The sequence below is a fragment of the Hylaeus anthracinus genome, unplaced genomic scaffold (assembly GCF_026225885.1).
Source record: "Hylaeus anthracinus isolate JK02 unplaced genomic scaffold, UHH_iyHylAnth1.0_haploid 11985, whole genome shotgun sequence".
Classification (NCBI taxonomy): Eukaryota; Metazoa; Arthropoda; class Insecta; order Hymenoptera; family Colletidae; genus Hylaeus; species Hylaeus anthracinus.
The window spans coordinates 11,105,028-11,118,087 of NW_026534333.1; the positions used below are offsets into that span (position 1 = coordinate 11,105,028).

Here is a 13,060-nt window from a genome sequence, read left to right on the forward strand (position 1 = left end):
ATAGATGATAGGTAGATTCTAGTAGATTTTAGTTGGGTCAATTTTTCCCACGCAGCGCTACTAATTTTATACCAACTTGTAATCATATATGTAGGTGTATACATATATGTTTATATAGCTGTGTAGGATCAACTATCAGCTGTTCATTTCCTACTTGTCACTCGCGTTTGAGTCGAACGATTAAATTAAGATAATAATAAACAAATGGAAAACGTATATGGTGTTGCGTAGTTCAATCATATTCTGCATAAAACAGTGCAAAAATGATAAATTAACCAAATGCAATAGTTCCTTTTCTAAGTGAACGTAGAATCGAGAAATTAGAAAATGGATATAATAAAGAAAGAGTTGCTTGTACCAGCAAAACATATTAAAGTAACGGATGACAGAATATGTTTAACTGTTCACAAAAACTGGCTAACTGGTTTACTTACTATTGGTCCAATTTCGTTCATTAATCATGAACGATTAACAGAAGATGAAATTGCAGCACAACCTTTGCTTGAGGAATTAGGCTCAAACTGGATAAAAGTATATGTCAAAGTATGTAGGTTTTTATTGTAAGTAGAAAAATTGGGTAAATTAAAAGATGAATCACTGGCTTTAATTTTGGCAATCAAAGTTACCTAATAATGACTTGATTAAGTGAATTCAATTCTATTTTTGTTTTCAAATTATTATGTAAATAAAAGAAAAATATGATTATTAGATCTATGAGAAACAACATAAATATGCAGTTCCACTTCCAAGAGGAAGACATTCATCAAATGGAAATACTCAAGCAGATTTAACATTTTCACAATTACTACATTATGTTGTGGAAACCAATTATCGCAATCTTTGGAAGGATTGTTATAAAAAATATTATAGTATGTATTTTTTAAATAAAAATGTATAATATAACTGATTAATTAAAATACAGTAAATGTAAATATTAAAAAAAATATTAAATTATTAGATCCGTGGAATTGTGTAGACCACAAAGATCAATGCAATATAACTGCTAATGTAAGTGATACATCAATTATGCAAGAAGTACTACAAAAAATGTATGGTTGTACTTTAGTACAAGTTCAAAATGGATCAGTTATATCTGTAGTACCTGGCGTATCAGTTGAAGTACATTGTAATCTTCTTCCAATACATTTTGCTGTTGAAACAACATCTGCTTTCATAACATTGTATGAACAAACTGCAGAATATTCTGTTCGTGAGTAAGTATATATTATATATTTGTATAAGACCATAAGTATTATTTCTGTTATTTGTACTAAACAATTTAATTGTTGTTAAAGGTGTGTGATGTATAGTCCAGCTGCTTTAAATATGAGTCATGGTAAAGCATTGTTTCTAATATACCAACTATTACAATTATGCAGAGATTTGCATGATCGTGGCCTTGTATTGGGTGAAGTCACGCTTAGTGATGTATTACTTATGGATAATTTTACTATACAGGCAAATGTTTACATATTTTTCTATACATATGTTTTATTATTCAATTTTCCATTTAAATTTTAATAATTTTTGTAACGTTTTCAATAGGTTTTACCAAAATTAAGTGATAATGTATATGTAAAACCTGAAAATGAACTTCACAAAAACTCCAACAGTCAAGACATCAAGAGCAAACATTTCAATGGGTACAAGAAAAATGTTGATATGACTCCATTGGACAATATGTCACAAGGAAATCACGAATTTGGAAAGAATGAAAGTATCGAAAAATTGTGTGAAATGTGGGTCTATAATTGTATTAGTAACTACGATTATTTAACTGCTTTAAATAATATGGCTGGTAGAAGATATGGAGATCCAAGTTGCCATCATGTTATGCCTTGGGTCACAGATTTTACATCAAGATGCGGTAGTAATTGGCGAGATTTAACAAAATCCAAATTTCGATTAAATAAGGGTGACAGACAGTTAGATTTCACATTTGATTCTCAATCTGTTGAAGTGAGTACTTAAAACCATCCATAAATAAAATCTATACAAATAAAATAAGTATATTATTAAGACTAATACACCAATACTTTTAGGTAGGACACCATGTGTCGGATGTTTTGTCAGAGATTACATATTATGTTTATCTCTCGCGTCGTTATAATAAATCTGTTCTTTGCAAACATGTACGACCTCAATGGGTTCCAGGAGAATATCCTGCTTCTATACAAAGATTACATGACTGGAGTCCAGATGAATGTGTACCACAATTTTTTACAGACCCTAGTGTTTTTAAGGCAAGATAAAATAATTAATTAAAATACATACATATAAGGTATAAAAAGAGTTTCTTGAAACCTCTTATTTACAGTCTATTCATGAAGATTTACCAGATTTAGAAATTCCTGCATGGGCAACATCTCCAGAAGATTTTATTGAAAAACATAGAGAGGCTTTGGAAAGTTTTTATGTATCCGAAAGACTGCACCATTGGATAGATTTAACATTCGGCTACAAGTATATATTATTTGTTCTAAAATATTAACAAATAACATCAATGTAATTATTATTGTTTGGGTTTTTCGTTTTACAGATTATCCGGATCAGCAGCGGTAAAGTCAAAAAACGTTTGCTTGCATCTTGTTGATAATCATACCAGCCTGACCAATTCTGGTGTTGTTCAACTTTTTACACATCCACATCCACAAAAAATTATTCCCTCACCTTATTGGTGTAAGATTCCACCTCGGTTACGTTCATCTTTTGTAATGAATAAATATAGTATGTTTATGAAATTCTTAATTATCTAATAAGATATATCTTCAATTTCTTGCTATTTATATAATGTTTATAACAGAAAATGAACAATCTGGGAATAGAGCTAGCGATGATGAAGGTCATAGTTCCGGATTTGAAGAAGAAGAACTACCGGTTTCAATTTTAAATCCATCTAGATCGTCACCTTTAGTCTTAAGTCGATTACTAAGTCGTTCTAGAGGTTCTTTGCTTTCTACCGAAGATACTATCAAGCAAGACAAATCGACAAATCAGACGATAATTCTTCCAAAAGACTATAATCCGGTTGCAGCTATTCTGCAAGTAGAAACTATGCATACATTTATAAACAAAGTGAGCTCTCAAGTTTATAAGCCAGAAATTGAATTGCACGAGTCATCTACAAATTACAAACAAATTGTGGCTTGCGGACGTATTAAAGAACAACAAATGCTGGGTTGTCTAATTTTGGAAATATTTTTGTCAAGTAAATTTCGAGCAACGTGGAATGTTGAAAAAGTGTCATTTGCGAAAAGACTTAATGTCTGTTTGAAAATATTGAAAATGTCATCTGATAGTTTACCTAAGTGTGTAAGAAATGCAGTTGCTTTGTTGTTGCAAGTTGATATCATACCAAAAAGTTATAACATTAATAATGTAGAAGTAAGTACTACTTTGAATAATAATTATTAGCTACTTTGACTAATATTGTTTGGCCATTTAAAAATTGTCATTTTTTAAATGTAACTTTATTTAAACTAATTGAAGTTAAATTTAATGTCGTAGGTAACCGATACACCGTTTCGATATCCAACTATTACACATATGGGATTACCGCCACCGTCTGCCCATCAGTTTCTTCAACCAATGCTTTCTGGAAGTTTATTTCCATTTTCGAAGTACTACAAGTATTTATTCAATATTGTGGAAATGTTACAAGAATATAATAGTTTAGCACGCGAGTTAAATTTTATAATGAAGTCTGAAGATGATACGGATATCATACTTAAAACAAAAACGAAATTCCTTTGTAAAATTAGTGAGTGTAAAGTTATAGCAATTGCTAGAGAATTAGATCATCTATTGTCCCACACAGGTGTTGCAAGAGAAGCAAGCTTAGAATTGATAGTGCCGCATATACAGCAAATAATGGAAGAACGTTATAGTGCTGTCTTAGCTGCTTGGTATCTATTTGATCCTATTGCTAAGTAAGTTAAAATTTATACATTTTAAACCATTCATTATAAGTACAGGTTTCTAGTTTCTTATGTTTTAATAATCCTGATTTTTTTAGAGCATTGGGTCCTAAAGATACTGTGGAGATATTTCTATCATCTATCATGAAGTTATATGAAAATGGTTCTTTTATGGATTGTCCACTATATGTTGATACACTCTCTTCTGAATTAGTTGCAAAATTTAGAACTACTCGATTATACCACAGAAATTTTTTGTTAAAACTTATAGTGAGATTGGGTCTACGTCGGTTCTTGGAAAATTTTATTGTACCTCTTGTAGAAGCAGTTGGAGGATATAGAGACTCCGTACAAGGGTGTTCATCTTACACCCACAAAACTGGCAACCTTAAGTAAGAATGCTTTTTTAAGTGGATGAGTATTTTTACGAACCATTTTTTTAAAATAACTTATTCTTTTTTAAAGAAGTTGTAATTTAAATGAAATTGGTAACGATGGAGAAGGAATTTTGTCACCTCTAGATGAGGATTCCTCTGCAGATTCTGAACATATTTCTTTATCGCCTGGACCTGTAACTAGTGATATTACGCACAATACGAATTTAACCGATGATATTGAGGGTAATTGATACTGTTTATGTATGTCAAATCTGATGTATAATCAAAACATTGTGAGATATCCTAAAAAATTTTATCTGTTTCAGAAGTATTCACAATAGAAACAAAAGACAATTCTTGGATTTCTTTGAATTCTAGTACACTGTATGATATTGATTTACATATAGATCTAAATCTTAACGATGATATAAATGAAGAAGGAAACAAAGTTTCACCGTTCAAATCAGTTAAATCACCGACAATTCCTATACCGAAAACATCCAATTCGCCAAATAAATTAATAACAGAATTTAGTAATATTAGTTGCAACGTAGGAAGTAAATCGTCTAACGAAGAATTTGTATGCAATGATAGTTATGGTGGAATTACCGATTATAGAAATATGTTTGAAGAAATTTCTAATACAGAAGAACAAAATTCTACTATACTACAAACAGATGATATTAAATCCGATACGGTGATACACGAAGACGTTCACATAGATCATATTTATCAAAAATCTACATTGAATGAATGTACAACTTCGGAAATGAGTGCAGGATCTATTATTTGGTTATCTCATCGACTTGGTCCTGTGCTTACTGCCCGATATTTGTCGCGAAATTTATTAAGAATGCTCGCATTGTGTTATACTGGAAAGGAAAATTTAATAATAATCGATGATACTTTGGCATCGATGCAAGGTATTACTTGGAATAAAAAAGTTTTAGTTGGCGATCGTAACGCTGTAAAAGTTTTGGAGTGTCTTGCGGCTATTGCAGGTTAATTTGTTTATACAAAAATAGTATTTATATTAGCTAATTATTAAATCACTTTCTACAAGTAAATAAATATTAAGCATTTCTTGCACAGGTTTATATGGAGAACAAATAATAGTATTGCAGTATTTCGCACATATGGTGGAACTGTTAATTCTTTGTAAAAGAAAACTAACACAAAATTTAGAAGGTGGACTTATCTCATGTCTAACTCTTTTAAACCACATTACGGCATACCTCAATGACACAACGTTAATGGATGTACTTCATGTAAGAGTATTTGATATAGGCCTTTTTAACACTAAAACCATGCATTTAGTAAAAAAAAAAAACTGATCTCTAAGCCTTCAATTATAGGAACCGATTGTGAAATCAATACTACATCCTACAGTTCGTATATTATCATCTACGCGATTTACTTTTCCTAATGGTATCGCTGCACGTGCTGTACTCGCTGAAAAATGTTTAGAGACTCTATTCATGCTTAGTTTACGATTGGGGAACATTGTTGTAAAGAATCATTTAGCAGTACCTATTCAACGATTTTTCTTAACATTCAATAAATCATTTAATCATAACGATGTTGAAGATTTTAAAAGTGAAATCAATCAAAAAACAACAAGTGAACATTTTGTGAGGTAATTTTATAAAATTAGTATCTCTACTATAAAAATATAAAATCCAATGATGCTTGATACAAATGTATGTTCACAGTATAAAGTGTACAAATTCAGACAAGGATGCACAGAGACTTCAACCAAATTTCAACACAAATGTTACTGATTCTTATTCTCCACCAGTTTTAGAAAATATAGATGTATCGGATTCGCAAAAAAATAAAGTAAATAAAGATTATCGAGATATTGACGAACTTAAAATTATTAGTTATTACATTATACTGATATTAAATATATTTTCAGGCACTTGAAGAATTGAAAGCTGTATTTACAGCAGAATTTGCTCATAAAGCATACATGCTCTTTTACAAATGTATTGACAGTGAAGTAATGGAACAAATACTCAAAAATTATGAACATATACATCATTTGTGCTATAAATATGAACAAGAAACAAAAATGCCATCATCGTATGCCGGTATGTTGTATCTCTTTCATTAAATTTATATGTATATAAATAATTATTTTATTTAAAATTTGTTTATTATATGTTTATTTACTATTTTCTTTGACTTTGTTAAAGATGGTAGCAATCATAATATTCTATACAACAGTAATTATAATGTAACAGAAAGCACAGGATTAGCCCATAAAGATGTTTCCAGTTTTGGAAATATATCAGTGGTAGGAAATAGATTTGCGGTACAAAAGAATGATGCCGGGAACAGTGCAACGTCAGAAAATATCATGTCGAATCGTGAAACCATTTCTACATATACTGGGAGACAGTTACGAGGGAATTGGTTAGCATACTGGGAACATGAAATTGGAAGATCAGACAAGGATGTAGCATTTAATATAAAACAAATAAAGCTTCAAACATTTAGTGGTCATACTAACAGTATTAGATGTTTATATGCATTAGATAATGAGAATAGTTTTATAAGCGGTGGAAGAGATAAGACTGTTAAATTATGGAGTTTAAGAAGTCAGGTAATATACACAATATTGTACATTAACATATATGTATAGATATATATATATATATATATTTAGATATGTTGAAATCGAAATTAAATTATTAATTCCTAAATAATATATTCTATGAATAGGGTGATGGAAACACTGTTTCACCTTGTCAATATACTTACACTGGGCACAAAAAATCTATTCTTGCCCTTACATTCCTAGAATCTTTAAGATATGTAGTTACTTGCGATGGCACAATTCATTGTTGGGATCCTTTCATGGGTTCTCTCCTTGGATGTCCAGAAAGCTCTCGCCCTGTTCCTGTAAATACATTAACAGCAAGCCCTCCTCCATGTACAACTTTACTTGCGGGAACAACTGACATTACTCTCAGAGTTATTGACTGTAGAACGTTTCAGTATGTAAATGAAATGAAGGTATGCATTAATAAATCTGTTAAATATACAATATTAAAGATTTTATAAATTAAGAATGATAATTTTCCTTTTAGGTATCTGTAAATCCAACAGGCTTAATTAGGTGCATTGCTGTAGCACCTAGTGGCTACTGGGTAGCACTAGGTCAAGCATCAGGGTTTTTAACAATTTTAGATACTCGTACAGGTCTTATTATTGCGTCATGGAAGGGCCATGAATGCGAAGTATGTATTATATTTAAATTATTCACAATTTTAAAAACTTTAATTTGTTATTTTTTTCAGATATTACAATTAGTAGCTATAAATGAAACAACTATAGTTAGTTCTTCATTAGATGAAACTATCACGGTGTGGAGTGCATTGGATGGAAAACTTAAATTCCATATGAAGTGAGATTCCATATGATGTTCATTTTTGTCATTAAGCTATATAGAGAATTTGTAAAGTATAGGACCTACTTTTGGAATCATTATCCCATGTCAATATAAATTAAAAATTTTCTTGTTTACTTACAATATTGATTTAAATTTTGTAGAGGATCCACAGAACCAGTTCATTGTATGTCCACTTACGAGCAAGAACTCATAATAGGAACAACAGCAAATCGTGTGGGAGTTTACACATCCATAGAAACAACAGCATCATTCTCATCATCAAAGTTGAAATCCGACACATTTAAAGGACTTCTTACTACAATGGCAGTTCTTCCTCTTAATCGGTTATTACTTTTAGGCGCAGATAATGGCGGTATTACGTTAATTTGCTGAATCTCACATATTAATAATTTTTCCAAAGATTTAAAATAAATTTATGTAGAATTAATTAATCTTTAAAAATATATTAAATTTTTATAATGTACACGAAAAATTCTTTTTTATACATAGGTGATATCTGTTCTCGTTCCAAGTACTTTCAAAGCAAGTTCTGGAGACATTTTATGAATACCGATGTCCGCTAATATTTCTTTTCCTGCAGTCTCGTCATCATTGTTCAGAGCTTCAATTAATAACATTGCCGAACCTAACAAAATATTTAATAAAATACATGCTTCTTTAATCCTGAAATAAAATAATAAAAAGATGAAATACTTAGTATCCAGCATAGCAGTTAAATATAAAGGATTTTTCAAACAGAGCTTTAATTTTATTTTTTAATAATAAAATACGCCTGTTAACGCAGTCGTAGAGGACAAAACAAAATCCTAAAGCTCTTTTCAGAAAACCCTTTATATTGTTATTTGTAACTCACAGAGGAAAATATGATTCTGGTTTGTTAATGTACAAGCCGAATAATGGAAATAAATTTCTGAAAATATCATATTCTAGTTGCTCGGCTCCACCTGTATTAAAATGATTCACTAGAACAACTTCTTCTAGAAGAAACTGTAATAAAACAAAAAAACCTCAACTACATGAAATGCCTTATGTAGTATTCATTTTGTGTATGTAAATAGTAAATAATAAATAGTATATAATTAGTTATAATTTCTTAACTAACTTGATCAAACTGGGAAGCTAAACTTTTCCAAGCCTGATTAAATAGTGGTAAGGCAAGTGCGTCGTACAGTAAATTGAGCTTTGTTGCTAATTCTTGAAACATAGAATATCCACTGGAAGTAACCGACAAAGAAACTACTTCTTTAACAGATTGCATTGCGAACCATCTATAAAAGTTGTTTGTTTTATATTGTATTCAAGACTATACTTTTAGAAGTGAAATATTATCATTTTTGTTTGCAAATAACACTTTCAACGATTTATTTATCATTTATTTTCATTCTTATTTTAAATATACTTACTTATCTGTCCTATAAGGTCTACTCCTTGCCTTTACGTCTAAAGCTACAGAATCGCTAATTTCATTTATTAATTCTTTTTCTAATCTTCTTAAAAGTGCAACTGCATCATCAAACACAGAGCCCTCTACTTCACCTACACTTTCAGTCATATCACTTCCTTCTAATGTAGCAGATTCGACTGCTTCAAATTGTTTTTTAAAAAAGTACAATTGCAAAAAATGCTATAAAGAAAAAGAAATTAATAATGTATTAATAGTGTAAAAAGTATGTAATTGCTCGCGTTTATAATATTTACTACTGTCACACCCCATTCTTCCAAGACAGTTGCAACATAATGCAATGTATTAAGGATACATGGCATGAGAGATGTTAAAGGATCTTCATGAGTTTCGTGTAGTAATTGAAGTAATCTTATTCTCCAGTCATCGATTTGTTCTAGTTGTAGCTCCAAAAATTGTAATCTATATAAATTAGATATATTGATTTAATAATATTACTACTGTTTCAAATAAAATATTTCAGTGAAGATAGATTAGAAGGCATACCCTTTATTATTAATTAATATATCTGATTAGTTTACCTGTGACCTGGTTGAGGTAAATGTTTATATCTATCAGAGATTGTTGTAAGAAGAGACAAGAAAGCGTCCGCGCATTCAGTTACCTTCATATCATCAGCATCAGAGTTCAATATCCTTTTCCAAGCAGTACTTGAACTCAAAATCGCATCCATTTTCTCAGTAGCATCTAATATTTTAATATTAGTTAATATTACTAAAAAATATATAACACTATTTAGTCTTACATTTTTTTTCAGTATTAATCCATTTTACAAAAATGTGGGCTTGTGTAAGAACAAAAACAGTGGCTGGCTGGGTTGGAGGATAAAGTAATGTATCTCTTAATTCTCTCTCAAAACCTAAAGCTTCGTCCACCAAATGAGCAAATAAAGCATCATCATACTGTACTACTGACAACTCTGAATGAAGTTTTTCAACTGCTAACTGTACTAAGGCCTGCATAAATTCTACCTATCAAAGTAAGACAATTCATATAAATCTTAGAGAATATATTTCAATACAAAAATAATAAAGTATATTTTCAAAGTACCTTCATATCCATATGATTAAAACCAATTGAATTTGCAACAGGTTGAACATTCTTTTGTACCCATTGGACATGATCTTTGATCCATGTTAATATTTGAGTGAAAAACCATTCTGGTTTATCTTGCCGGTTTGTTAATTTGGAACCTGTGAAGTGATATATAAATCTTTGTCTAAGTGGCCGTACCATCAATGAAATTGGCAAACTCACAGGTGTAAAGTCTGTTAATAGTACTGAGGTTACCACTGGCTTAGTAGAATCTGCCCTACATATGTATTGTTAAGGATAAACCATTTCTTCTGTACAATTTATGGCATACTCTTAGGTCTGTACAACCTCTATAGATAAGAAATAGGTAGAGTGCAAAGAACTGTTATGTAAGGATACGGTAATTGTAAATGTAATAGATATTCTGTAAGTATTTTAAATTTAGTTAATGTTTCTGGTGTATATGTATTTATTGCATTTGAATTATTCCCACAAAAGGGCCACTTTAATGCCTTTAGTATATCATTATATTCTCTGAAAATTGTATGTATACATAAATAAAAATATTCTTTTTCATTGGTATAAGGCTCTCAAAAATGTGAGATGTGGATAAGTAGTCTAGTAAAGACAAAAGAAAATTCTCAAAAAACCAAAGGAAGTTATCAAACATGTTACACAAATGAATTTTTAATTTTGTTTATAATCTGGTGAATAATTTTCAAACATGGTGTATATATTTTTATATGAATATGGTCTAGATATTTTTCATTTTCAAAAATCACTATGTATAAGGTAATTTAACTTCAGTTTTAGAAAATACAAAATAATGTCCATATATAGAATAATTAATTAAAAAGTAGACATTTTGCAGTAGAAATTCTTTTTTAGATAGAAGCACAAAAACATTCCAAGATCTACATTGTTTCTTTAAATTAAATGTTACATTTTCCATCCTACAGTTTTGCCAAACATTTTCATACTCTATAAATAATGGAATTGACTACTGCATAAAAATTACCCTATACATACTTCATGTTACTTATTATATTACAGTGAGTCCTCGAGTTACACAAATTTGTAGGTATCTGATTGGCTCCCACTTTTATTCTTATATATATACTTTGCATGTATACATGTATTCACAAATCAAATAGTTGCCTTTTTTCAATTTTTATCACTAGTCATACCATGTCAACCACCAACCTTCAAAAAGTCTGCGTTTAAACAAAAATTAACTATGCTACTCACACTTTCCTTAACAGTGGTATCATATTATTGTTAACCTTGGTTTGACTTTTCTATTTCTCTCTTTCTACAATATTTATGCAGGTTCGAATTACATGGAAATGTTTGAAATAAATTAACTGTGTAAGTGGAGGACTTACTCTATATTAATTTTAGAGAGTATATACATAAAGAATATACTTTGATAATTTATCCTTGATGAGATTGTGCCAAAAATGAAGTGTGTCTCTCACATAATTTACAAGATAATGACAAGTGGACAATTGTAATTGACAACTAATATCTGTAAGATTTGTATATAATGAAATGGTGGACTCATCATCATTAGCTGCTAATGATACTTGTATTTCATCGCTGAAAAAATATTTCTTTAAATTATTAAAATATTAAAGTATAAAATATACATCATATCAAAATACATAACTAGATGAAAACTTACCTAATATTTTCTACATATTTTATAAAATGCAAGTAAGCCAAGGATTTATCCAAGTAACTTATCGTGTTAATAATTTCTTGTATATCTAAATTGCTACCTTTTTCACTCGTTATTTCTTGTATACTACTCCTGAATTTTTCTGAGCATTTTCCTAATTGTTCAAATTCAATACTTATTCTTTCAACACTTTGTATAACTACTTTCACTTTTGAAGGAGCTTCAGATGATGCCATTGATAACTAAAAATTGTAAAATAATTACTTAACAATTGTTTTAATTTCTAAACTAAATTTTTAAAAACAAACAACAGAAATGTGAAATATATATATATATATATATATGAGAATATTTGAAACATATATGTTACAAAGTTTAATTTAAATAACATAAAACTCCATCAAATTGTACCGATTTTTCAATTTCATTCTTTTGAAGATTCAAACGCTGATGAAATTCATATATTTTTTCAAGTCCTTTTAAATCAGAACCCAATTCTACATTAAATTTCTGTATAATTTTTTGCTTCATGTCTGACATGTTTTTGAGGTTTTGACACTTGCTATGCAGATGCAACTGTAGGTCACTGTAGATGCAATATGTTGAATCCACGTAAATCCACGTTTTTAGTTGATACACATTTGGTAAGTAGTCTAGTAAACTTCATTAAACTAGTAAACATCAGTAAACATTACAAATTACAACTGATTCAGACCAGTGTCTCAACCTCACCCTCGCGTCATTTATTATTACAATAATAAATCAGTCCAATTGTATTATCAGTTTATCATTCGATTCGATAGCAATAAGCTTATACTTTTATACTGGTGATGGCGACACCGGCGCTGCTCCAGTGATTACTTACCACTAAACTCTAATAGTACAGAGGATTCTAGTGCGTCTTACCTACCGAGGGTATTATCTATTCTTCATAGACTTACCGATATTAAAATTTCCATAATGGATTAGTGGTGATCACTGGATACGCTAGATAAGCGTATACTATGATGTTTACTAGCGCCTCGTATGAACTGCGGAGGAATTAAAAACGTGGATTGAAGAATCCAACCTGCGCTACTAAAGTACAATTGTACCTGATTATCGGCGAACATGGACTCGATTTGTCTACATTTATCGGTTAATTTGTATGACCAACAAGGTTGACGAACG

General features: G+C 30.1%; 2 protein-coding genes across 6 annotated transcripts; one reads left to right on the forward strand and one right to left on the reverse strand.

The window, feature by feature from the left end:
• Positions 1-120: 120 nt before the first annotated feature.
• Positions 121-8,173, forward strand: LOC128887342 (WD repeat-containing protein 81). 5 transcript variants are annotated; one of them, XM_054143138.1, is made up of 22 exons: positions 121-543; positions 710-869; positions 959-1,214; positions 1,296-1,458; positions 1,546-1,959; positions 2,043-2,243; positions 2,318-2,463; positions 2,540-2,727; positions 2,804-3,384; positions 3,508-3,929; positions 4,016-4,309; positions 4,383-4,537; positions 4,621-5,295; positions 5,387-5,562; positions 5,650-5,930; positions 6,007-6,133; positions 6,213-6,387; positions 6,493-6,902; positions 7,022-7,315; positions 7,390-7,539; positions 7,600-7,706; positions 7,853-8,173. In XM_054143138.1, exons 1-22 carry the CDS (start codon positions 328-330, stop codon positions 8,082-8,084), a joined length of 5,823 nt encoding a protein of 1,940 aa, XP_053999113.1. In that variant the 5' UTR covers positions 121-327; the 3' UTR covers positions 8,085-8,173. The 5 variants fall into 5 exon arrangements, with proteins under 5 accessions (XP_053999113.1, XP_053999109.1, XP_053999112.1 ...); XM_054143134.1 differs by having other exon boundaries at positions 7,390-7,706; XM_054143137.1 differs by having other exon boundaries at positions 6,541-6,902; positions 7,390-7,706.
• On the reverse strand, positions 8,140-12,668 carry LOC128887343 (RAD50-interacting protein 1). The gene is made up of 12 exons (XM_054143140.1): positions 12,302-12,668; positions 11,894-12,132; positions 11,635-11,808; positions 10,609-10,743; positions 10,225-10,486; positions 9,920-10,145; positions 9,696-9,861; positions 9,411-9,576; positions 9,116-9,336; positions 8,815-8,980; positions 8,566-8,699; positions 8,140-8,375 (listed from the first exon to the last, which is right to left on the reverse strand). The coding sequence occupies exons 1-12, from the start codon at positions 12,428-12,430 to the stop codon at positions 8,192-8,194; spliced, it is 2,202 nt and encodes a 733-aa protein (XP_053999115.1). The 5' UTR covers positions 12,431-12,668; the 3' UTR covers positions 8,140-8,191.
• Between the last annotated feature and the right edge of the window lie 392 nt (positions 12,669-13,060).

Coding starts and splice junctions, on each gene's coding strand:
- LOC128887343 (XM_054143140.1), bottom strand. CDS start 12,430: ATGTCAGACATGAAGCAAAAAATTATACAGAAATTTAATGTAGAATTG. Junction 9,862..9,919: donor GATTAATACTGAAAAAAAAT/GTAAGACTAAAT, acceptor TTAAAATATTAG/ATGCTACTGAGAAAATGGAT. Junction 9,337..9,410: donor AAGAATGGGGTGTGACAGTA/GTAAATATTATA, acceptor TTTTCTTTATAG/CATTTTTTGCAATTGTACTT.
- LOC128887342 (XM_054143134.1), top strand. CDS start 328: ATGGATATAATAAAGAAAGAGTTGCTTGTACCAGCAAAACATATTAAA. Junction 2,244..2,317: donor CAGACCCTAGTGTTTTTAAG/GCAAGATAAAAT, acceptor TCTTATTTACAG/TCTATTCATGAAGATTTACC. Junction 5,931..6,006: donor ACAAGTGAACATTTTGTGAG/GTAATTTTATAA, acceptor GTATGTTCACAG/TATAAAGTGTACAAATTCAG.